General features: G+C 49.0%; 7 protein-coding genes across 7 annotated transcripts; 2 read left to right on the top strand and 5 right to left on the bottom strand.

The window, feature by feature from the left end:
- Positions 1–3,163: 3,163 nt before the first annotated feature.
- CTRU02_200648 (uncharacterized protein) lies at positions 3,164–3,742 on the bottom strand (the record flags this gene model as incomplete). Its single annotated transcript, XM_036718657.1, has 1 exon — positions 3,164–3,742. One exon carries the CDS (start codon positions 3,740–3,742, stop codon positions 3,164–3,166), a length of 579 nt encoding a protein of 192 aa, XP_036589657.1.
- A 3,447-nt stretch (positions 3,743–7,189) lies between these two features.
- CTRU02_200647 (short-chain dehydrogenase) lies at positions 7,190–8,005 on the top strand (the record flags this gene model as incomplete). The annotated part of the gene is made up of 1 exon (XM_036718656.1): positions 7,190–8,005. One exon carries the CDS (start codon positions 7,190–7,192, stop codon positions 8,003–8,005), a length of 816 nt encoding a protein of 271 aa, XP_036589656.1.
- Positions 8,006–8,716: 711 nt separating this feature from the next.
- CTRU02_200646 (secreted in xylem 1 protein) lies at positions 8,717–9,472 on the bottom strand (the record flags this gene model as incomplete). The annotated part of the gene is made up of 1 exon (XM_036718655.1): positions 8,717–9,472. One exon carries the CDS (start codon positions 9,470–9,472, stop codon positions 8,717–8,719), a length of 756 nt encoding a protein of 251 aa, XP_036589655.1.
- Positions 9,473–10,004: 532 nt separating this feature from the next.
- CTRU02_200645 (uncharacterized protein) lies at positions 10,005–13,697 on the bottom strand (the record flags this gene model as incomplete). Its single annotated transcript, XM_036718654.2, has 1 exon — positions 10,005–13,697. One exon carries the CDS (start codon positions 13,695–13,697, stop codon positions 10,005–10,007), a length of 3,693 nt encoding a protein of 1,230 aa, XP_036589654.2.
- A 3,004-nt stretch (positions 13,698–16,701) lies between these two features.
- Positions 16,702–17,430, bottom strand: CTRU02_200644 (uncharacterized protein; the record flags this gene model as incomplete). Its single annotated transcript, XM_036718653.1, has 1 exon — positions 16,702–17,430. One exon carries the CDS (start codon positions 17,428–17,430, stop codon positions 16,702–16,704), a length of 729 nt encoding a protein of 242 aa, XP_036589653.1.
- A 2,099-nt stretch (positions 17,431–19,529) lies between these two features.
- CTRU02_200643 (putative alcohol dehydrogenase) lies at positions 19,530–20,959 on the bottom strand (the record flags this gene model as incomplete). The annotated part of the gene is made up of 3 exons (XM_036718652.1): positions 19,530–19,576; positions 19,614–20,597; positions 20,665–20,959. The coding sequence occupies 3 exons, from the start codon at positions 20,957–20,959 to the stop codon at positions 19,530–19,532; spliced, it is 1,326 nt and encodes a 441-aa protein (XP_036589652.1).
- A 1,556-nt stretch (positions 20,960–22,515) lies between these two features.
- CTRU02_200642 (uncharacterized protein) lies at positions 22,516–23,835 on the top strand (the record flags this gene model as incomplete). Its single annotated transcript, XM_036718651.1, has 1 exon — positions 22,516–23,835. The coding sequence occupies one exon, from the start codon at positions 22,516–22,518 to the stop codon at positions 23,833–23,835; it is 1,320 nt and encodes a 439-aa protein (XP_036589651.1).
- Positions 23,836–24,428: the final 593 nt, after the last annotated feature.

Here is a 24,428-nt window from a genome sequence, read left to right as displayed (position 1 = left end):
ATGGAGCGAGAAGGTCTGTCGTCGAGTATGGACGGATGTGGAGGTGGAGTTGAGAAGAGGCAAAACGAGGAATGGAGAAAAGGAAAAAGAGATGGACCAGGAGGTTGAAGAGGAAGGATAGAAGGAGGGTCGGGGAGAATAAAGTGGCGGCGTGACAGCGAAGGGGGTGGGTGGTGCTAGTTTAGGTACTTTGAAGGTTGGGCGGATGCAAGTGCAAACCAAGGGCGAAATAGAAGGGGGTGTGCTTGTTGCCAGGAATAAGCAGGGAAGGTACTGGTACAGGCACTGTTGGCAGAATGGTCGAGTGAGCAGGGGGTCCTTACGAAAGAATATCGGGCAAATCTAGCTGGAGGAGGGGGGAGTCATGTCGTGTCACATTTCACCATTACTTTTCGAATTCTTTTGGAGGGGCGCAGGCGTCAGCTAGCGATACGGGAGTATGGTGCCGCGAAAATGCCTGTCACCAAAAAGATAACAGGAACGCGACATCATCTCAGCGCCGAAGAATTGGGCGCGGTGGCTTTTGACGGCTCGTCGATAGCGCCCTCATTTGAGCGGGTTGTGGTGGGTTGAGAGGTGGGCAAGGATGTGCGCATATTCGCTCTCCCTGTGTGTGTAGTGTGGTAGTGTTTGTACCTGCGCGATGTGGGTGGTTCCCTACGATTCCGTGGCGGTAGATTTTGTGGCATGCCCACGCAGTGCCCAGGCGTGCCAAGTCGCCAGCGGGAAAACAAGCAAATTCCAAGTTTTCCAGCGTCTTGTCCCGTGGTCTTGGCGATCCAGGACAGGGCTAGGGGAGCAGGGGTCGCTGACTACTACACCAGTGTGTAGCTGATGTAACAGCAGTAATAAATGGCCATAGGAGGGTATGCTGGGCAGTGCACGGCTGACAGATGCCGAGCAATTTTTTGTCTTGACCCGATCTTCCATTGGGGGTTCCATCCATTCTTTTCTTTGTGTCGTACAGTATACGACGTAGTTGGCAGAGAGCAAACTCAATCAAGGGGTAGCGAGGACCCATTGATCCCGGCTCGTATTTCAGGTGAATTCAGCACCTCCTACTCCTGAGATGCACGCCACGGAAAAGCCCATGGCTGGCGGACGAGGCAGCGATGGCGTGCCACCAACGGCCCTACCTACCACACGTAGTAAGTACTATGTATGTAGTAAGTGCTCCGTGCTAGCAGGACAACACCTTCAAACCACCCGGAACACCCCCCTGATTGAAAGGAAGACCAGTATCACGTGATCGAGCTTACACCAATCGGCAGCGGTTTTCTATTCCAGATTGCGCGTCCTTCCCTGTCCGCCCCCCCCCCCCTTTTTTCCCTTCCTTAATACACAGGACATGGTAATTAAATATGGGCCAGTTGGGCTAGGAGCATGTCTGATGTACTAGAAAAACGGAGTAGAGGACTGGCTATCCGTCATGCGTTTTCGCTTTCGGCGCCCTGGGTGTCGCTGGGTGCTCGTCTAGTATAGGTACGGTACGCAGTAGTGTTTGTGATCGACAAAATTTGTGCTCATCAACATCCCGGCGGTTACACAAGAGCCGTTCAAAACGCCAAAGAAAAAGACAACAAGCCCTCCACAGTCAAGCTTTTTCGTCTCCCAGATCGTGTTTCCCTTGGATCCTTGGCTCTCCTAGCTCCCTTGCCCAAGCCTCGTGCCTCCCATGCCCGCCCACTGAATCCGTTGGCCCTCCCGCGATCTACGCGCCTGGGCGTTCCCTTGGCAAAAAAAAAAAGCTGGGGCCATCAGGATGCGAGAAAGTCTGGTAGTGGCTCAGCTGTCTCGCCTGTCGTCTGCATCAACGACGTATTTTCTGCATTGCAGCGGCCCGAGAAGATTGACGCTTCCAAAAACTCTGCTCATTTCTCTCGTTTTCTCCTTTTAGCAGCGTCACATCAGTTCCTTTTGGGGCCTGTTGGGTCCGAGCTGCTCATTACTAATGTAAAGTAGTTTGTGTTCCTCGAACGGATGACGACGGATCATCCATCGCCCAGCGATCGACGGCGTCTACTCTGTGCTGTCATTTGTCCCTGCGTCCGATGATACCGAGACAAACGTTATCTTCCAAGCTGCAGTGCATACGAAAAATATGTATATCCCAGAGATGGCCATTCGTTTCACCGTGTTTGCAGCTTTGCTTGATTCAACCACCAGGCCTTGGCAAAGCTTCCCTCAAGCCTATAAGGCTGAAAAACAATAATCTTCTTGTCAATTCAACGTCTTCAAAGTGCCAAGAAACGCCATGCGGCTTCCCGTCTCTGCTCTTCCACCTGTGTCCTCACAGCCGACTCAATACGGACCATTTAAGAGTAGCCTCCAGTCTCCAACTCCCCCAATATGGACGCCTACTGACTGTTGATACTGCACTGCCCCGGATCCTGATCTCCACCATTAATCCCCGGAGACCCTTGGGAGCTCCGCACCAGGTCCTATCGAACGGGATTCAAGTCGACTCGCAACTACTGGCCACTTCGTCGCGGGACAACCTCCGGAGGCATGCTATGGCTGATTACGAAATGTAACATGCGACTAGAACACAGGGTCTTCAACACCCTACGTTATCCTTGACAGCAAGCACTGCAACGATGCCCGAAAGAAACACCGCGACTCTTGGTGACAGTGAGTGACGAAAGTGGGTCGGGAGAATCTCGGCGCAAATTCTGCGCACATAGTTGGCGCTCCAGCCATGACGATCATCCAATCAACAAGCCTTGTTGGCTCAGTGGTAAAGCGCCTCACTAGTAATGAGGAGATCGGGCGTTCGATTCGCCCACGAGGCAGTATCTCGACCGTTCATCGGTCATTTCTCTTTTGTTTTTTTGCACACACCTTGTATTTTCCATGTTTTGACTCTAAATGCTCACATATTTCTCACAGTCACGGTTAACACTGGCCAGCGAAGCAGGCATCTTATAAAACCAAGCAACATTTATTTCGTCTTGCTAGAACCAAAAGGAATGAAATTCTAAGAATGCATTTCCCTGCCGATGCCGAAGGACCGTGATGATATCTTTAAACCCTTTGCTAAACGCCTATCCCGTGCCAAAATCCCAGTAAATAAAAAGAAAAGACCAATGCATCCAAAAAATTGCTCACATTGAGCCAAGAAGAATCGAAGACACACACTCAATAAGCTCTTCCAGCCCACAACTTAGTTGTAAGCGATGCGGGCAGAGGTGGGGTTGAAGGAGACGTAGTCGTTGTCGTAGACGCCGACGAGCTCGATGCCCTCGACGGTTCCAGGGGCCTTGCAGTCCGTGGGGGAGGTGAGGTAGGCGCCGTAGGTGGCGTCCCAGGTGGCGTAGCCGCCGGCGGGGACGGAGAGCCTGCCGACGTTGTTGTTGCGCTGGTTGCCGGGGCCGCCAGCGCCCCAGCCGGGGGAACCACCGGCGGGAGCGGGCTTGTTGGAGGTGAAGACGTCGATCTTCTTGCTGCCGGAAGCGTAGGTGCTGCCGTCGGCGTAGAAGAAGAACTGGCACTTCTTGCCGGAGACGCCCTCGGGGTAGGTGAAGGTCAGGAGGGTGGTGATGTCGTTGCCGTTGTTACCGGTGTACTTTGAGATCTGGCCCCAGCCGGAGGGGTAGATGGCACCGTCGCGGGTGTTGTAGTTGAAGGTGGCAGAGGGGGTGAAGTAGGTCGAGGGGGCCTGGCGAGCCTCGAGGGGAGCCTCGAGAGGAGCCGCGATGGCGGTGGTAGCGGCGATGAGAGCGACGACGAGCTTGGAGAACATTTTGAAAGTTTGTTGGGTTTGGAAAGTATTGGGAAGATGAGAAAGTTGGAGAATTGTTTCAAGTAGGAGAGGTGAAGTTGGTTTGAATGTTTGTCTTGGTAGTTTTTGAGATGCTGCTGATGATGAGACAAACAAGACCTTCGAGAGAGGAACTTCACTCGTCTTATATACAACTTTTTTCATCGACATCGTGGTTCTCACAGCCGAGCGTCAAACGTCGTAACCCAGCCCTCACCGAATTCTCCCAGCTCTCCGGCTGAGCATCGTGGCTTTCCTAGCTCGGTCATTTTCTCGATGCAAAGTCATCCTACAGCAAGCACATCAACCACCCACGATGATTCTCAAAATAGCAACATCGACACACACACACCACAGCGTCCTCGCTGGCAGGCAGCTAAAGACTGACCACACTACACACACACAGCCCGCCGAAGCTGTCCCCCGACGTCGCCTGTCGGGTAGCGTCCCGAATCAGCCCTGCACTTCTTCCTAGGCAGGCCTCATTACCCTCTCCCCCGCACAGCTTTAGCTCCTTCAACTACCGCGCTCTGCAGCGGAGACTTGTTTGCCGAATTGTCATGTGTCCCGAGAGCAGGGCAGACTGCCGGAGGCAGCCCTACGAGCGAATAGGGAGCTCGGCTGGCGAAGAAGCCTATCTGCAGATGACGAGATCGGGGCGGAGGAGGCTCAGCTCTTGACAGCTGAAATAGCTCCGGCCAATGGGAGCGAGCGGGGTGGCAGCTGATGCATACAATCGGAGCTTAGGGGGGCTGCGTCGCGTGGCTTGATGAGTTGGAGAAGAGAACAAAAAGAGAAAGAAAAAGACTTACCCTAGCGGCCGGTGAGCACGGTGGTCTTTTTTCGCAAGTAGCGGCATGTAGTAGCCTTTCGAGGCTTGCACTCGCGTGCCCTAATGGGCAATAGCCGACCTAAGCGTTGGGGCTGGGTTATGAGAAAAGAGCGGTCGAAGCATCGTATTCCACGTTCGGTGGGCTCTCGAGAGTGAGACAGGAGATCGCTGTGGGAGACGGCGTTGTGGAGGGTCGACGGATGGGTTTTCTGGAGATGCGAATAGTGTCCGTCTTGATTGGGGTTCTATTTTCGAGGTGTAAGACGGGTTGTTTTTTTGGGGGGGAAGCGGGAGGAAGTGCAGGTTTGCTTTGGGGAAATGTGTGTAGCGGGGGGCTGTGTAAGCCGAGCTGACAATTTGGGATGGGGTTGAACATCGTGATCAGCCTCTAAGACATACGAGGGGAGATCGGTTGCAAGATTTCGTTGGTTGCTTTGCATTGATTGGCAACTCAAGGTAGAGTTGACGATTTAGTTATTAGGGAAGCCTGGTTCTAAGAATCCAGACGTTTCCACTGCTGATTGTATACATGCTGGCGGAGCGGTGAACGATACTCTATGGATGTTACAAGACACGATCATGTCTGAGATGTTTGCGGTGATTTGCGATCACCTTGGGAATTATCCATAGGTTTAGGAGCCTACTTCCGAAGACGATCTTGCCGGTATCTAATAAGATAGCCTGAACAAGGCGGTCAGGGACGGTGAGGGAGCTGAACGGCCCGCGGGACGGACGCCAGGTTATGCGAAGAGGTTGCAACTCGTTCCATTGCAAGTACCTCGCGCTGTTCACTTCATGTCAAATCGAGATCCGAGAATAAACAGGACCAACGTCTTGGAGGTTTGTTGGAGGTCATGAGAGGCCTCTCTTCATGCATGAATGAATCTTGAGTGTAACCATCATGCGGAATACGAACAACTCTGCCTGGAGGAGAGACAGGCCTCCGACTCATTGCTTACCAGGATTCGTATTTTCCCTGCCTACCTTATGTCGTTCTATACATTTGGCGTTGTTGATGGATGATTTGCGTTCGTCCGCCTGCAAGATTGGCAAGGCAGATGGCGTGCACCTGAGGTGACACTGCACTCCGTCATCTAAAAGGCGTACGCTTGACAAGAGCCTACAAACCTGACCAATAAAACACACGACGTAGAAACTCGTGAGTTTTTTGAGGTGTTTGAGCCACGGATGAGAGCCTCGTCGTCAAAAATGAGGTTAGATGAAGCGTCAAACCGGAAGCAGTTACTGGTCTATAACTGCATTTAAAGGCATCGTAATTCCGAGGGTTAATCTGCTTTCTCGAAAGAATAAATGATCGCGGGTCTCAAAAGTACTTTTTGGCCATACCTTCTTCAGTTTCGTTGTACTGGCGACTGGGCCAATAGATGTAGGTTGATGGATGCACAAGTGGTTATATCGTCTATAACTTGAACTTTTACAGACACATGGTGAATTTCTGACCGCTGCGGCAAAATTCCTCACGAAGGTGGTTTCATAATTGTATAGACGGCTTTACTTGTCGTTCTTCATGGTGGAAATCCGGCTCCGTTGACAGTATGTATGTATGGCAAGTCCTGGAGGCATAGGCATATATCTAAATTGACATGTGCCTTTATTGTAACCTTTTAGAATGGTTAAAGTCTAATACGAGCGGGTTAGTAAGCAATACACTCTGTAATGGAAAACGTTTGGCCTCGGCAGCCAAGTGCCGCGCAGCAGCGTTGCGAGTATTAACGCCCCCTGAAGGCAGGCCAGACAAGCATAGGGGAATCAATGAGAGATTAGATGGAAACTACAGTAATAAAACCTATCAGCCGAGCATGCGAGAAGCTTAGAGAAGGCCGGATTTAGGATTTAAGTTCTACAGTCCTGGTGTTAAGCGACTAAATCCGGTGAAGATTTCCTAGCAATGAGTAGAGTTGGTGGGTCCACAAGGCACAAACAAATCGATCGAAGGTGCAGAAAGAATGATCTGTCCCAGCGTATGGTTAGTTCAACGGAAAAATACGTCATTCTAGACTGCAGGTGAATCTGAGGACAATCAGATTGCTATTTGGTCGTATGAGGATCTTTAGGCCGGGAAAGAGGTGGAGAAATAGTGTTCGACGAAGATATCTCACCTGCCAAGTGAGCATGAGCATATATCGCGTATTCGGCCTTTCGCTTTCCACGGCAGAGCAAAGACACGAACTGGCCGTGCGCCGGCTTAGCCAGGAATAGCAAGTGCTGTAACTCCCCACAAGTGACAGCGCACTTGGGCTCAGAGCTCCGCAATTAACCAAATTACCAAGACACATGCAGTAGAGTTTTTCACGTTTGTAAGAGTACGGGCGTCCCGGGTTCCGAGCGGTGGACGCTCATGTCGTCAGAATCCAAACCTTGGCGGGAAAACCACGGAATATTCAACCGACCGAGCTTTCCGACGTTACAACCTGTAGGGGGCGGGTTGATGTGACGCCGTTCGTGGGTGGGACTGGGTTCCTAGTCGAATTTATAGCATGGAGTATTGCAAATCGCCCAAGGGGTAACAGTAAGGCTCATTGAGTAGTGGTAGAATATCATATTCCAGCCGTATATAAAGTCGATGACATCCGATAATGCAAGGTGGAGATTTTTACTTTCCTCAGCGTCTTACTGCACAAACAAACATCAGACTTCCACTTAACTCATCTCTGTCTATCCAAACTTTCAAGATGGTCGTTGTACTTGTTACTGGAGGAAACACTGGCATCGGCGAGCAAGTCGCCCATCAGCTAGCAAGACAGCCGGACCACCACATCATTATTGCTTCTCGCAACGCTGACGCGGGTGCCAAAGTCGCTGCAGACATCACCGCGACGGGCCACTCCGCCTCATCAGTCCAGTTGGATCTCGCCTCAGACGAGTCCATCAATGCGGCTGTAGAGTACATTAAGGATGTTCACGGGAAACTGGACGTCCTCGTCAACAACGCTGGTGTCGCTGTCGACTTCAATCCAGGCCTCTCCAGGCGCGAGATCTTCAACCAGGATTATAACGTCAACGTTGCCGGTACCGCGGTGCTCACCGACGCTCTTCTACCCCTGCTGCGCAAGACCGTCTCGCCGCGCGTAGTCTTCGTATCGTCCAGTCTCGCTTCCATGACTCTGTCGACCGACAAGACGTGGCCCTATTACAATAACGGAGGCGAGGCCTACAGCTGCAGCAAGGCCGCATTGAACAGGCTTGCTAACCATTACGCCAAAACTCTGGCTGAAGTTGGTGCATTGGTGAACGCAGTCTGCCCAGGACTAGTGAAGACCAAGTTAAACAACTATAGGGAAGGCGGAACGACGCCAGAGGAAGGAGCTAGCAGGATTGTGGAATTGGCTCTTCTCCGCCCCGGAGGACCTACTGCAACATTTTCCGGTCGGAATGGCACCATCCCTTGGTAGAAAGCACCTACGAGTGGGGACTGAAGCATGTTACGACAAGGTTGAAGTGAGAGCTGAACGAGCGCATGTATATGAGGAACTGCATCGCAGATTGCTTGAAAATCTACCCCCCTTCTACTGTCCTCCGCCTCCCCCCTTTATGTGTGGCTATTAAGCTCCCAGTTAGAAGCCCTAACTACCCTACTGCCATAGCCCCGCCAGCACTTAAAATAGGGCCTTACCGTCTGTGTATCGGTTTTATGTCAAGTATAGTATTCCCTCCTTAGGGCTTTCGTTTTAGGAGCCTTGCATAAGGTCTACTGTCTATACTAGTTGCCTGTCCTACTTATAAGTAGCAAGTATAGAACTTCACTATTATAACCCTAAGGCTCTAAAACTGCCCATAAGGGCGTCTAGACGTTGGTTGTAGATAGTGAGTCGCTCATCTGGACCCTCGGCGGGGGGGAGGAGATGACACAGTGGATATCTTCCCACTGCTTCGTTCCAACACCTAATACGCCCCAGAGCTCAAGGAATTATACTAGACATCATACGAGAACCTATTATCCCCCGTTTATGTAAGAGCAAGCCCTAACATATTGCTTGACATTTTCTTTCTAGCAATCCTTAGCTTGCTTAATTCGTATCTTTATGAAAGAAACAGTTTTTACAATTTTACAAAAGTACGCCTTAATATAATTGAAATTGTTGATTGGATCTGTACACGTAAGATCACGTTGATAACTTTGAAAACCCAGCGGCGGCAGTTATCCTTGATGCAGTTATTTTCAGCAGCCCTCCACTGCACTGAATGCATGACCAGGACATGCCTCGAGCATTTGATTTGTGTGGTTGCCCGTTTGAATATTCCCCAATGAAAAGGAAGCTTCCTTCAATACCACCTGTCATTGCCACAAAATCATTATAAGTCCCAGGTGACTTGGGGGCCTCAGGGAACCACGACCCGACATAGTCAACATTTGTTCCATACTGCTCTCTGGTGCCTACGTTGATGCGAATCCCACAATAAGCAAATGTGGCGATTGAAGATCGAAAATTATGTCCCACGATTGATGCGCAGATTTCAGGTGGCTTACAGTGGTGTTCCATGGGATTAGCTGAATTCGCTATGTTGGGATTGCCGCAAGTAAGTTGTATCAGTGCGTTATTGACGCATTTTCCGGATAGTGGGCGCCAACCAGCTCCAAATCGTCCCTCACATATTGGTACGAGTTCTTCTATAATACCTTGAGTAACGGCGTCATTCTGAGATTCCCCACCAACAGCAGCACGCTTTTTGATATTAGCGTTAGAGCGGTTTGTTGTTAGAGAATTGAAGTAAGCATTGAGAGCAATACTCTCTGAGGCCTTGCTCGCAAATTCTTCGAAGGTTAAATTGTAGTAAATTTGGTTTTGTTGTAGGACGTCAGCGGAGACTATCCAAAAGACAAGACCAAGTAAATGGATGAGGGTAATGGGCAGCAACATTTTCAATTGAGGTCAGTAGAGTGGATTATTCAAAGACAGGATAGATGACAATAGTAAATTGGATATATAGACTCAGAGAAAGATCATTATCTAGTAATCCAAGCTGTAAGCAATTGGCAATTTATATGTTTTACTTGGGAGGATGTCTAAGTTAAAATGTAGGTTTCACAGGGGGTGAAACAGGGGGTGAAACGGAATTCCGTTCGTCAATAACAAATAACAGTAAATTGGTTCTAATCGATGGTTTATGATTGTTGAAAGTGGTGTTGTTGACTAGAAGGTGGGGATATTCCCCCTTGGCCTGTCACGTGGGTCTGGGAGGCTTGGGCCTCTCAGCCTGGCGGGCGTGTGGCTGGAAGTGCCACACGACTCCGTATTCCAACTATCGCAACACTGGAAACTCTCTTTTTATGGTGTTGAAGCGGTTGGAATACGTTGTCCCTATACAGTTCCGTCTCCTCGTCAATTCGGCCTCCTATCCCTACTTTCTCCCGTAGTTACGGTCTTGTTACCCATCCCTCCATACGTATCGTTATCGTGTTGCTATCAACGAATCTCTCGAGGGCTCGATTTGGTTTGCTCTTCGTGAGGGCATCAGCAGGGTTGTTTTACCCTTGACTTCGTTGACGATACGAGATCGGAAGATTCGTACGTTCTGGTGCCTTCTCTTATTGAACTGGGTGAATTTGAACACTCCTCTAGCGATGAGGCTGTTGGTCTCTTGTTTAGTTGACTGTTCGAACGGTTCGCCTGGTGTAGTAATAACACCTTCTCGTCGTAGTTTGATTGCTAATTCTTCGTCTGCTTGCTCCTTAATCGATAGGAATATTTGTTGATAATCCGGGTCATCGTTGAATTCCTCTGTGAAGTGGGCGATTGGCAGTGGTCTCTTCCGGGGTCTGCCCGGGCGTCTTCTCGGTGGCTCCGGTGCCTCTTGCGGTTCGTCCGGTTCACTGCCTCCGCCGGCGACGATAATTTCGTCGCGTACTACTTCCTGCTGCGGTATCTTAGCTTCGGGTTCTTCTTCTTCTGGCGCGGCGATGGAATTAGGTGGTTGATCGGGATCTTCGTAGTATGGTTTGACTACGGTAGACCGGAAGGTCTTCGGACCACGTGGCGTATCGACAGTACAGGTTTCGCCGTTTATGGCTGCTAAAGTAAACGGTCCGGTCCAGCCCTTCTTTTCGCGCCATACTCGTACTTGCGACCGTAGCGGTAAATTAACAATTGGCCCTGTATCAGGGCCATTGCGGGTGGCGATAGCTTCTGCCACCTGTCGCCTTGCGTGAAGTTCGCGTACTTCGCTCGTCGCCTTCTTAATCGCTTTCGCCCGCCTTGTGACTTCGGGAGATGGCGGCGAATCGTCGGTAATTCGTGGGTACGAGCCGAATACCAAGAGTGTTGGCACTATTCCGTTCGGGCCAGCAGTATCGTTGACTGCTTTGACTGCTGTTTGAAGTGCTGATTCTGGCGTAATTGTTGGGTCTTCTGCTCTGATGATTTCGTACGCCCTCCTTAGAGGTGTATGGTATCGTTCAACTTTCCCAATACTGTTGTGGGCTTCTATGGGAATTTCCTTGATTTCAATTGCCATTCCTCTCGCCGCGTTTCGGAATTCTGTTGAGCGGAAGTTTGTTCCAGCGTCGGTAACTAGCCAGTCTGGGGGTCCCTGATACACATCTATCCAGCAGAGGCGTAGGGCTTCCCAAGTGGCTTTCGCAGAAATGTCCTCAAGGAACCGGGCGGCGTTGAACGCCGTGGCGGTATCGACGACGTGGAGGACCGGTCTGTTACCCTCAAGGTACATCACGTCGGCGATAACCTCGTAGTTGAATTCGTAATCGTCTCGTAACGTGAATTTGAACCGTGATGGCGCTGGTGCGTGCATTTGGCATCGATGGCAGACTTTCGATAGTTGCTCAATTGCCGTAATTTCAACTGGGTGGCCGGCCCTCTGGAGCACCTTGTGTAATCGTTGAACAGATGGGTGTCCGAAGCGACGGTGAACCCGTCGCAATTCAGCGTCTGTGAGGTGGTTCCAGGCGAGTGGTTTCTCCTTATCGAGTAATAACCATGGGTGGCCCCATTTGCGAATAATAGGTACGACCTTATTTCCTTGGATGAGGGTATTCGTAACGTTGTTAAAGTAGACCTTCAATCGGTCCATATCTCCTAGGCACATAAGGAAGGGAGTGTTAGTCTCAATAACGTGAAATTTGACGCTTCCAAACGGCGTTGGCACTTTGGTAGTCCCTATAGACTCCAGTGGTATCCCATCGCCGAATTTCACTGTAACGCCGCCAGCCGCCTCAGTGTTTAACGTAATTCCTTCGTAAATTTGTTGTAGGGCCACGAATTGTGGGTGGCCAGCGGTTGAGAATCCTGCTGCGCCCGAGTCGGGCATGATCCCTTGGAAGTTCTGGGCAGAGTAGCGTCCCTCGAGTGTGAATTGCGAAGGTAGCTCTTTCGGTTCTGGTTGGTTGCGGAAGAGGTCTTCTTTCGTAATAGCATGGCGGGTTGACTGGTCTGCTAGGATCGTGGCGATCCTGTTGCCGTCAATTGCTGTTGTAGTGAAATAGGCGGTGACCTGGAATTGACTGTCGCTGCCGGTCTCTTCCTCTTCGTCACTTTCACTGGTTTGCTCGGTTACGTGGTAGTATTGCTGGGGGTCTTCGGCGGTAGGTTGTAGGTCTAACCCGTCGAAACCCTCGTATTGGACGAGAAATTGGCCATATGCTGGAAGTGACGTATCCTGGGCATATTGGGTGGTTTTGAACTTCTCGTACGCTTTTCGTCTCTCTTCTGTGGTGTGTTTGGTTGACCAGCAGTTAGGTTTTCCACACACGTAGCACTTCTTAGGCGTTGGCGGTAATAGGGGTCTGTCACGGCTTCTTCCTCGTGATGATCGACTTCGTGATGAACGACTGTATCGTGAATAACGCCCTCGACCGTTGAAAGTTCTGTCGGTCCAGTACTGCTCTGGTGGGTTGGCTACTGTGTTGAATTGTTGTTGGTTGAGACGGGTAGCTGTCTCGATCGACGAGATTAATTGGCTGCGAAGTCCCTCGTACGTCTCAGCCGGTACAAATAACGCCATTGCACACTCTGGAATATCTCTACAAGCGTGTAGAAGTTGGGTATGGAGGGATCGGTCGTTGTGATCCTGTTGTGGCAAACCGGGCTGAATCTTGCTTAATTTGTCACATAGTATGTCAAAACACTCCGATTTGGTCTTTCCAGGGTTATCGCGAATGATTTGGGGAAGAGTAGTTGTATTCCACTGCGTAACGTACGCTTGTTGCCTTTCCCTAGTCTCGAAGTGTGATTTCAATTGGTTGATCATGGTCTCGAAGTTGGGCTGTGGGTTGATCACTTTAATCGAGGCGTAGAAGTAGGTTTTGGCTATTCCTTTCAGTATTAGGGGAAGTGCCCTGTTGTATTGGGAGGTGTGAATTCCCAGCATTCTACAGTGATCCACGAATACTGGCATCTTCTTTTCGAGTACATCGTACATATCGCCGCTGTATTTCATATCGTCGGGGTATAGTTTCGCGAATTCTGTTAATTGCTTTCCGATACGGTCTGTTGACTCGTATGGTTGGAAGTCTGTTAACGGAGAGACCGTGGGATGTGGCGGTCGGTACGGTAGTTGCCACTGTTGTTGTTCTTGTGGAGGAGGTGGCTGTAGGGTTGGTTCGACTCTTCCTCCTGTGCTGTTGGCTACTGTTGCCGGTCTCGTGATCTCTTCGTGGAATTCGGGGTCTTTTATCAGAGCCTTCAGGTTGCGATATCTCTTGACGCCTTGTTCGAGTTCTTGGGGTGACCAGTAGTGGAATTCTTCCTTTTTGAGGGCTAATGCCACGTTTTTCGAGATTTTCTTGCCATCCATTTCGACGTAGACGCCGTTACCGATTAAATAGTCTCTGAAGAATCGTAGGATTGGGGGAGGTACGTTCTGGAAGTCTTCTTCTGACCAGTCGGCGAAATCGGGAGAAACTTCGTTCCATAGCTCGAGGCCCGTGAGATTCCTCTTCTCATAGGTCTCAAGTAGGAAACCCATATAGGAACCCAGTTGCTGTGGGCTAGCGTTTGTAAGGTCGATTGCCCAGTTGCCCCATACTGCTGGATCGATCATACTTTCGATTCTCTGTGGGATGGGGACTGTTGATTGGCTTTTGGCAGTGACGCCGCTCGCGGGCGATCCTTCTCGTGAATTTCGCTCCATTCTGACAGTATAAAAGGATTACTTCTGTTTAGAATCTTGAATTCTAATCCTCAACAGCGTCAGCTGCGATTGGTGCAAGATGCAGGCCTGGAAGTGGGAGTCAAAAGACGATTCGGGATATTACGATTCTAAGGGGAAAGAATCGTGAAATCGGGGATTTTCGTCGGTTCGTCGTTTGTTTCCGTCGGCGCCGTTCTCGCTGATGTTCTCGAGGGGTGTGAGGGTATACACAGGTCTCGAATTGGTAGGGAGAGAGTTCTACCGTAGATTCTCTCGTGAATCTCTCTTTCTCGCTTCGGGCTTCGCTCCTCACTGTTGGGAAGTTTAGAATCTAGCGGACAGTTGGCCTTATGACGCCCACAACCACGTGCGTTTCTCCTAAGCCGCAGCCTCGGAGGCGTATACGTATAGCTGTATAGGCGGATTACCGCCGGTAGTCTCCGCTCGCCTTTCGGCGTGTTCTTCTTCTGGTAGGGAGGTCTCTTGTGGCAGGCGCCTCGCGGTTGGCACCTCGTCTGGGGATTTATTGAGAAACTAGCGGGCGCCTCGTGATTGGCACCGCGCGTGGGGGATAGTTGTAGTTGGGGAAGTTGTTGTCCCTTGTGGGATTCGTGAATCTTCGCCCTTGTGGCGTGAAGAGGTTGGAAGACCGTCGATTCGGTAGGTCTCTTCTTCTGGTGATTGAAAACGCGTGATGGAACGCTCTTGCCAGCGATAATTGGCTGCGATTAACCTTATCCCGCCCAGGGTGAGCGTAGCAGTCCCTAGGTTACTCGAATAATCGGATTGCTGGTAGATTCGAGGAAAAGAAGCTTTCTTCTGCTGGTTTCCGTAGATCCCAGTTACTCTCGCTTCTTCTCTCGTTAGCACGAAATCCCTACTTTTACCTGGGCTTGGGTATCCAGTTCAAGAAGTCGTCTCTTCTGGTGTTGACCTTGCTGATCTGCGGTTTGTCCGTAGCAGAGTGGTAATTGTGAAGTTAACCAAATTAATGGCAACTGTGAGGTTTACCACTGATCAGTGTAGGTTTCACAGGGGGTGAAACAGGGGGTGAAACGGAATTCCGTTCGTCAATAACAAATAACAGTAAATTGGTTCTAATCGATGGTTTATGATTGTTGAAAGTGGTGTTGTTGACTAGAAGGTGGGGATATTCCCCCTTGGCCTGTCACGTGGGTCTGGGAGGCTTGGGCCTCTCAGCCTGGCGGGCGTGTGGCTGGAAGTGCCACACGACTCCGTATTCCAACTATCGCAACATAAAACAAGTCAGCGGAGTATTAAGCCTTTGTGTAAGTTTATGTAGAGTACCTATTAATCTATATGCCAGTACACACAGGAATCTATTCGTAGGCCTCTACGTAAGCTTCTAGGCGGCTTAGCAGGTGCTCCCCAGTCCAACAGTTAACAGCATCCCTCGACGCATGCGATGGTTCTAGCCCGGGTCTATAATCCGGCTGACACTTTGCCCCTCCCTAGCAAAATGGGGTAACCATCTAACCATCTAGCAGTCACTAGAAATTGTCTATTTTAGTAGAGTTTTTAAATCCTACGTGCCTATAAAGATAAACTTTCCCAAGTTGTGCTTTAGAAAATTATCCCGCTTAACGAAAGGTAAAGCTAACAGGATATCATAATGGCTTTACATTGCAAAAGGGCTTTCCGTTAGGAAAAAACCTAAGATAATGGGACAAAACATAGGACGCCTAACAGTAGAGAAACAGAGTAAGAAGTGTAACCACTACATAAGCCAATTAGTAAGAAATAGAAAATCATCGATCAACCGGGGAACAGTGGGCAAGCCGTTCCTGATAAGAGCCTCCCGTTAGGTGGACGCTGTGGCTACAGGCGTGACTAGTCCTCGTCCGAGAGACCATTAGCGTCCGTCCCAATCTCATCCACCGATATCTCCCTAGCGAATTGTGCTGTCTTGAGGTATCTGATGCACGCAGACCCTTCGGTCTAAATAGTCCTCCACGATAGGCTTATGACTGTATGCCATATTCGGGCCTGCGTTTGACAAGAAGATGGTGTATCCTAGGCCGCCAAACCGCAATTGGTAGACTGCTGAATGTTTGTGGTAATCAAAGCAAACCGTAGAGGCTCCATGCTTCTACTCCTCTGAACGATAAAACAGATACGTTCCTATAGCCTTGAATTCGGCGGCCGGTTTATAAGCATTTAGTCAAGGTCCTACCCAGAAGGCATGATGGCGCCAAAAAAGTCACCATACGCTCTCTGACTCTCTTCGTACGCTGGTAAAGCTTACCTTTTTTATCCAAGCCATGCTTTGCGCTTTCTCTACAAATGACCGCTTCCTGAACTTTCAAGTGAGCTTCCAGTGAAAAAGTTTAAGTAATGTAGATTTCTCCTCATTCTTGATAACGTCCATACCCCAAGATTGTCTCGACTCTTGCACCTAGTGTTTGAACCACCTATCTCATGTGCAAATGTCACCCTTATCTTCAAGAGGTCTTCCCGCCTCATCGAAGAAGTATTTGGACCGCTGTTCCCAGTCATCCTATTAATCAGACGGCAGAGAATCTTGTAAGTAGACCTGTCACGCCATGGTTTCGTCCTGAGGCGCGAGGGTCCCCTCAACGAGGGGCCTATGAGCAAGGAGCTCGCATATGGTGTAATTGAGACTCTATATATCCAAAGCAAACGAGAGGCATTGCGAGCTTAAAGAACGCCTTTGTATGGTAGATTACGAGGGGCATATAGAAGTTAAAGCGGGAATTATCTGGAGGACGAAATGCGACACTAAAGTCGCTAAGCAAAAGCTTCGCCTCGCTCAAGTTGATGTCATCACTGACTACTCCGCTAAGCCAAACAGACGGAACCGCGGACAACGGAACTCCAGCATCAATGTCAAATTTTTATCATCCATTCCACTAAACTAGCCTGAGAGCGGTGCCGCAGAGAAATTTTACAGAATTGGAACCGAGACTCTATACGAGTGAGAAAACAATCCCAGAACCCCTTACAAACAAGTTGTGCACTTCAATCACATGTATCCACTGACACCACACGTCCAGCAATCTATGTCCCATGCCCAGAGACCACTTCCTGGCGCAGGTGCGTGAGACTGATCGAACGTAAAGTTGTAAAATTGGCAGATGCCCGTGACAGGATTCCAACTGAACGACTTGCAGCGCGGCGGCCTGCGGGCATCGGTACACACCTCCCAGCAACCAAAAGGGCCGTCATCGCCACCGGGAAAGCCATGATAAGTCCCCCAAGACCTGACATCTCCATCGCCTACGAAACTGGCCTCGATCTCGCACTTAGCAGTAGGTGATAGGCAAGTCTCCGTGGCGGTCGTTGCAGAGGTTGTCCGGGTAGGGACATCGCTGATGGGACCGAGCTCGGCGCACTCCCAGCACTCCTTGTCCCAGATCCAGTATCCACTCCCTGGTCGCGCAACAGTGACCTCTGAGGCTGGAATATTATGAATCCAGCATCTTCCTATGTCTGAAAACGAAAAGGCGACACATTCTCCCCAAGTTCGCTTGGCGTTACAGAACTCGAGACACTGCTCGGGGGTAGCGAGGTCCTCTTTGTAGCCGAAGGCGCCTCCACTCCACGCTGCCTCCACACCACACATGGCATTGGGAGAGACGCAAGGGGCTGTTGCGGTAGGCTTGGGAGGGGCAATAGTAGTTGAGGCGCATGCGGCGTTGGCGCCTGTGAATACCACGCTGGCCACGAGGGTGATGAGCTTAATTGATGTCATGTTGAACCGCTGATGTTGTATTGGTACTCCCAGCAGTGATGAATGGCTGGGTATCTAGCTGGTTTCCAATCCTTTAAATATTGGGGAGCGCTCAATTGGAAAAGAAAACCTTCCGATGCCTGACTGAAGTAGCGGAGTTGCCTGCAGTAGCGCGGTAGGTTGAAAAGGAAGAATATGCACGTAAGATCAATATATGCAACTCGCTTCGCATCCGCAAGCCATAGCAGCACCCTAGGAATATCCTAGCGGGGTGCGTGAGCTGATTTCATTAGTTAGTTTATAGGTTCCAACTTAACTTGGCAAGTTCAAATGCATGCGAATGGGGCTATGTCTACTTCATAGAGTCAGATTCACCTCAGTTGCTCCGGAGATTGTAAGCCTGCATGCACATAACTGCCGATCGATGCCCCTGCAGCTACGAATAGCGACTTCTGGCAGGAGGGACAACAACCAAGGCGTATAAAAAGACTTATAGCAAGACGGATGACGTTGATAGCTCTGGAGAAAGCGCAACATTAACAGGCCTTGTGGGAAATCATTCTTTCTCGATCGGACATATTGTCCCGGTAGGCTCTTATCTCATCATAAACTACGACACCAGCAAATGCCAATTCACTGGTTTACTAATCGAGTTGAACCTAAGGTATTCAATAATCCCCGGTTGCAAAGAAAAAAGCCTCCTTGTCCAGAAAACTCCGCCACGTTGATCTCGCCGATTATCATTGGGTTGGAATTTGTTCTATCGGATGCCAAATGACCTCATTTTCGCCAGAGGTAAGGAACTGAGATTAGTACTGCCTTTTTTCTCTATAGATTCCAGGTATGCCAAAGGTACTGGCGATCTCTCTAGTTACAGAACGCTGATTCACAACAGTCAAAACCACATCTGGGTATGTTTGCCAAGTTGGTTAGCCCAGCAAGCCAAGAGCTAAAAACAACTGAGAGGTTACTAGGGAAGATGATAGTTCAGACAATTCTAGTTTATAACTGATAATTTTTCTTTTAGTCAACATTGATACAGTTTACGCGTGTAGTGCCATTGGAATCGCCGCCGCTGGTCCAGAAATGCTTCTCGACAAGGGATCCAACTTAGGATGAATGAACCCCAGGACGAAATGCAATTACACACAGACCTTGGCTAGTCTCTTTTATCTTAATAAACTTGCCAAGTGAATGAGAATAAATCAACAGACGAGAGAAAGTAACCACCATAGGGCAGCTAAGATTTAGAGGTAAAGAGATGAGTTGTGTGAGGCTCCAAATCCTTAGAACACTAAATCGGCTAATCCAAATCTTTTTGTGAGGGAGCGAGGCAGAAGATGACTAAAACAAACAAGGCGCCACTAAAGAGTTTGATACGGTAGTTTAAGAAAAAGGCTTCGCCCTATTTTCAACTCTTTGGTTTGTTTCTGCACGAATGCGGGAAGTTTTAGCGCTTAAAGTCCGATCTAGCACTACTATACCGATACCGGCCAGCTTAGGGAGGTGCTTTCTTTCTGCTCCCAACCTTCGGCCTGTTTAAGAAGTGGGCGGAGAATTTGATTGCTGTATTGCTGTGTTTCTGTAAATGTATTTAGTAGTAGCAACTCATAACGGCTCTGGGGCTTTGATTGCGCAGAGTCAGCTTTGAACTATCTCGACGTGGAGCTGAAATGCTAGAATGATAAACACAACTGGAGCTCACTTCAAATGAAGCCTGCTGTTCCACTTGTAAGGACTATGTATGTATAAATGTAGGAAGTGCTTATAGCGAGCAGCCGCGAATCAAGATGGAGCAGCTAAGCTGGCACTATTCACCTTCCCAAATGACTCCCCGCAGGAAAATATTTCTTCAAAATAATAAAAGAGCCAAAATGGCAACTTTAGGTATGTTGGTATAACAGTGCCAGATCGGACTGTACAAGCGTCAGGAGTCCTCATCCGTGCGGACACAGATCAGACAGCCGGAATAGAATGAGGCACTTTTCGCGAACTATTGTACAGAAATTGGCCACCACTATATAACTGTGTAACTATGGATGCCAAAAAGGTTAAAGTTCTCAGAAGTTTTCAATAATCCCCTTCCATAAGGTAGTGCAAAAGAGAAGTGTCATCTGAGTTTAGTCCCATTTGATTACTGGCTTGATGACCTGCGACACACTTAGCACTGAGAAACAGGATAACAGGGCCGGCATATGTGATGCTCACCTGACCAGATTGCATGTCTTGAATTGCTTTGTTTAGTTGCGACGCAGGATACGTTCTGCACAGTCTTTCAATAGGGAACTTGCCCTCTTGGTGCATTGCGATTAATTGGGGTATGAATTGAGGAGGATATGAGTCGCCCTCAATCACCCCAATCAGTCTTTTGTTACCCAACAAGAACGCTTGAGGGTCAATCTTAATCTCGGCTGCGGGAGGTGGCACCCCGACTAGAACTGCAGTGCCTAGGGGTCTGACGCATCGTATCATATCTTCAATCACACCCAATATGCCGGTGCAGTCAACAGCAAACTTTGGACCTCCGCTGGTGAGTTTCTGGATTTCTTCGACCACAGATGCTGTCTCTACTGAGTTGATTACGTGAGAGGCCCCTAGGTCCTTTCCCAGTTTCAGACGTTCTGGAACTATGTCAACAGCAATAATTTGGCCTACCTCCAAATACCGTGCCGCCAACAGTGCTGCAATACCCACGCTACCAAGTCCGAAAATGACAATGGAGTCCTGTTTGCCAGGCTTTATGATGTTCAGGACTGTCCCGGCACCAGTCTGAAGTCCGCATCCGAGCGGGGCATAGAGCTCCATGTGGTCCGCCGCCGTTTTAGGACACCGGACAACGGACTTGGCACTGACAACCGACATTTTGGAAAAGGATGAGTGACCAAAAAATTGGCTTCTTACAGGCCGGCCGTCGGTGGCGAGCCTTGCGGGTGTACTTTTGTCACTCATTCTCACCGAGCCGACGTTGATCTTTGAGGAGTCGGGGCATAAGGCTGGGTGGCCGCTCGTACAAGTATTGCAGGAGCCGCAACTATTGAACGAAAGAAGGACGTGGTCGCCCACGGCAAGGTCTTTGATTTTGACGTCCTTACCGATCGCTCTGACGATCCCGGCACCTTCATGGCCTAGAATAGCAGGAAATTCGACAAAAGGTAGCCCCCCTCGTTGAGTAACGACATCAGTATGACCTAGGTATTGTTATCAGTGGGCAATTTAACACGCGGTATTCTAGTACAACTCAATTGCTTGACTTACAAATGCCGCTGTACTTCATTTCTATCAATACCTCGTCTGGCCGGATCCCGTCAAGAATTACAGGAACCAGTTTGAATTCTGCGTTGACTTCCTCTACAACATATGCCATGGTTTCAATATTCGTCAGCTCAGTATGTTCTTCGGTGTTCGTTGTCTCATTAGCAGAAGATCCATGTTCAATGGGGTGGATATGTTCGACATGTTCGACATTTGCTTCTGTTTTCAGGCCACTTGAGGAAAATAACACCTTGGTGTCCTGTGCAAACCCCAGCTGTGATGGAGGAACCGTTGCCATGATGAGTAATTGTTAGATACAGGTGTGAGGAAATACATAAATTGACTGTTGATGCAAGAAGGATGACGCGCTACTTTTAAACACAACCCAGACGAAGCGGAATGGGGATATGGTAAACGGAAGTATCGCCAGTAGATAGGAACTGCTTCGGAATCACTCTAATTTGCGGAAGGAAAACCTTCAGTGCAACGAATAGTTAGGCTGACATCGGTCACATACATAAGTAGGATGTACTGCGTAGAATTTATTATAAAGGTTATCGGCTTTGTGGAGAACGCGGGGAAGTCTCGATGCCGAGTGTCAAAGCACGAAGGTTTGGCGGATGAAACAAAGTATAGATGAGACGATGGACACTACACAAGATATGCGCGACCATTAGCTGTTATCCAATGTCTATCTTCGATATTGAGACTGGCAATTCCCGGCAAAGCCAGTCAGATCGGAATTAAAAGCTGCCGAACGAGCCCTCGGAACGTAGACATCGGAATCAAGCAGCGGAAACGAGGACATGTGCTTTCATCCTCTTACGGACACTAATGAATCAAGTTCAGTGGAAGGTAGCGTCTTTAATATAAGGTTTGGAATATAATTGATTTGAATACGGATGTCTTAGGTTTGGTAGATGAATGCTGCTACTGAACGCAGCATGTCTAGCTTGGTATTATTATTCAACGATGGGTGTAAGGTATGACAACTTCAACCCCCCATCAGAGTAACTTCTGTGGTGACAAAAGTGGACCCACAATCACGGTGCTGCAGTAGTCGCTTATTACGACAGATGCAAGTTACGAGGGAGAGCTTGTAAAGGTTGTGTCGTTGGTAGTGAGAATGCCATTATTACTTACGTTTTGGCAATGGCCTGTACTGAGAATGTTGATAGTGCTGTGTTGATGTTCAAGTTGTATGTGATGAAAGGTAACTCATTTGGCATTCCAATACAGCAGCTACTCAATTACAATCACATCAGTAACACTTTTCATTTGGTTTCTTAGTCAAAGTGTCAAAGAGAGTCATTGTATCCTTCCAACAAACTGACTGAGCAACGTCGTCCAGGTATTTAGACGCGTTAAGTTAGAAAGAAGCAATGTAGATACCAACTCATTTGCAACAAAGAAGCAGGTGGTTAAGTGAATAAGCACCTTCCCCTAGACTAGCTATCAGTTCTGGCGAGATTAACCCACGATTCGTTGGTGGAAGTCCTGGTCGTGTTAGAAATGTCACTGAACTGTCCGTCACGCTCGCATAAGCAGCCCTAACCTCTGACGACAAACAATAATAAAGAGAAAAATAAAACAAGAAACTTGTCTTTTCTCAAATCTCCAAATTAGCAGGCTCAACTGGTCTCTTGTCACCTTTTATTGACAACAACTTCGGCACTTCTTCTCCATTTCACCATTCTCAGGCGACTGGAAGAAGATAACCACCTCGCATATCGACTTCTGCATAAGTATTTTCAAGCCCATTCATTCATATCCAAGCTATTTCCCGTGTTTCCTTGATAATTGCTAATCCCATCCTCTTTTGCCAGACTGCATCACTTATTTCACTGGGTCAAAATGGCTGCGAATGTTGCGGTATTCCAACCTCTTCTGCTCCTACAGATGGAGGACTTGAAGACGGAGCACCGAGCGGCAGCCTCAGAAAAGGTTGAGGCCGTTATGAACGAAATAATTGAGAGGCCATTCAAAGGTGTCCGCGACCGATGCTTTGAGGATCCAAACGTATGCCAGAGAATCAGAGCACTCATTGCTGGATCAATCGCCAAGGCACTCGCAAGCTCTCTCCACGAAATGAAGAATGAGATCATTGCGTTTTGCAGCCAGGACAACGTGAAGGCCACCATGGAAGCTGCGCAAATCTTCTACGAAAGAGTTCGCCACAAGCACCTAGCTACGATGTCCTACCGTCTTCAAAAGATGGCTTTCAACCTCATGATTCGCTGCTCTCACATCTCCCAAGCATTCAAAATCGAAGAAGCTGAACGCATTGCTCAGCACCACCATGGAATGCCCTTGCCTGGCCATGGACTCAACCTCTTCGTCTTGTCTCCGCATCATGCCATGAACCGAATGAGAATGCTCTACATTATGGAAGTCAAAGTCCTGGCAACTGCAGGTGAATCATGGACAGAACCAACAAATCTGGCTATGCAGGTCCTGTATACCGATGTCTGTGACCGGATGGGCGATGCCTTTCTAAAGAATAGAAATCTCTCTCAGGAGACGAAGACCAAGGTCACCGAAAAGTTGGTGCAGGACTGCCACGCGACTATTGACTACGCCTTCATGGCTTCCATGACATACTGCGAAGAAAAAGCGGATGCCCAAGAGCCTGTTTCCTATCAGGACATCCTTGAGATACATGAAAAGGCCTGGGATGAGTACGACGCCAAGCATGCCCCCAAGCTCCTCAATATCATCCGAAACGACAACCTAGCGGTCATTATCTCGAGACACAATCTGGACGTGGCTGAGGCTTTCACTGCAACTACGTTGGGAGTTTTCAGGAGGGGCCTCAAAGCCTCCGCAAAGAAATCAGCCGAGGAAGGCGTGACGGATGCTGGTAGCAAGTTCGCCGAGTTCGATTCTTCTACGGTCGACGAGAAAATGTACGCTGCTAAAGTAGCCGAACTCGAACAAGAGTACCTGTCAGCTTTTGAGAAAGCTCTGGAGTTTGGTAATGCTGCTGTTACCAGCTTCACTGCGGAGAAGAGCGACAAGGTTGAGCTCATCAACGGACACCATGTCTATGAGAAGTTCAAGGAAGCTTATTGGAAGTTCCTCCGGCAAGGTGACGCCTCTCGTTCTCAGATGGCTGACAAGATTATCAAGGACTTTGTGGCTGCTGCAGCTCAGACACAGGCCAACAGCGGCTGAGCTTGGTCATAGAGACCGATTTCCTGGGAGCGCGAGACAGTCAGTCCGGTTTCCAGCCAGTTTAGGCTATAACACTTCTGACCATGGCAACACGAACGCAAAAGCCTGTCAGGTGTGATACAAAAGGAATGTGAGATTACCAAAGCCCGAATTGTTTTTGATTTCAGCAACAGAAGGTACGTTGCAGTCTATCTCTAGAGGCTACCAACGCGGGAATACCGGCTAACCAGTCAAGCAAAAGAGTACTTCAGTCGATTTTCTTTCCGCAAGGAATGGTAGCTGGAGGGATACCGAGGACCGAAAGGATGCGCTAGGTGGAACGAGAAGCTTCAGCTCGTGGTGGACCGTCAACAGTTCAGGTTGATTGTATTTTGAGCCGTTAGTCATTCTTGACGTCTCCGTATCCACAGAATTAGTTTTTTCCCATCAATTCAGAGAGTTAATGTCATAAGAGCCTGTGTTTTCATAAACTTGGACGCGCGTAAGAAAAGAGCAGATTCACCCGATTGATTGAAAACGAAGCTACGGGAGAACCGATTGTCGTAGGAGAGACGATAACGAAAAGCAGACACGTTTCGTAACTTACTTGGGAG

Source organism: Colletotrichum truncatum (assembly GCF_014235925.2).
Source record: "Colletotrichum truncatum strain CMES1059 chromosome Unknown Contig_0001, whole genome shotgun sequence".
In the NCBI taxonomy this organism is placed as follows: Eukaryota; Fungi; Ascomycota; class Sordariomycetes; order Glomerellales; family Glomerellaceae; genus Colletotrichum; species Colletotrichum truncatum.
The sequence above is the reverse complement of the archived record's forward strand: the minus strand, read 5'-3'. Positions and strand labels throughout refer to the sequence as shown.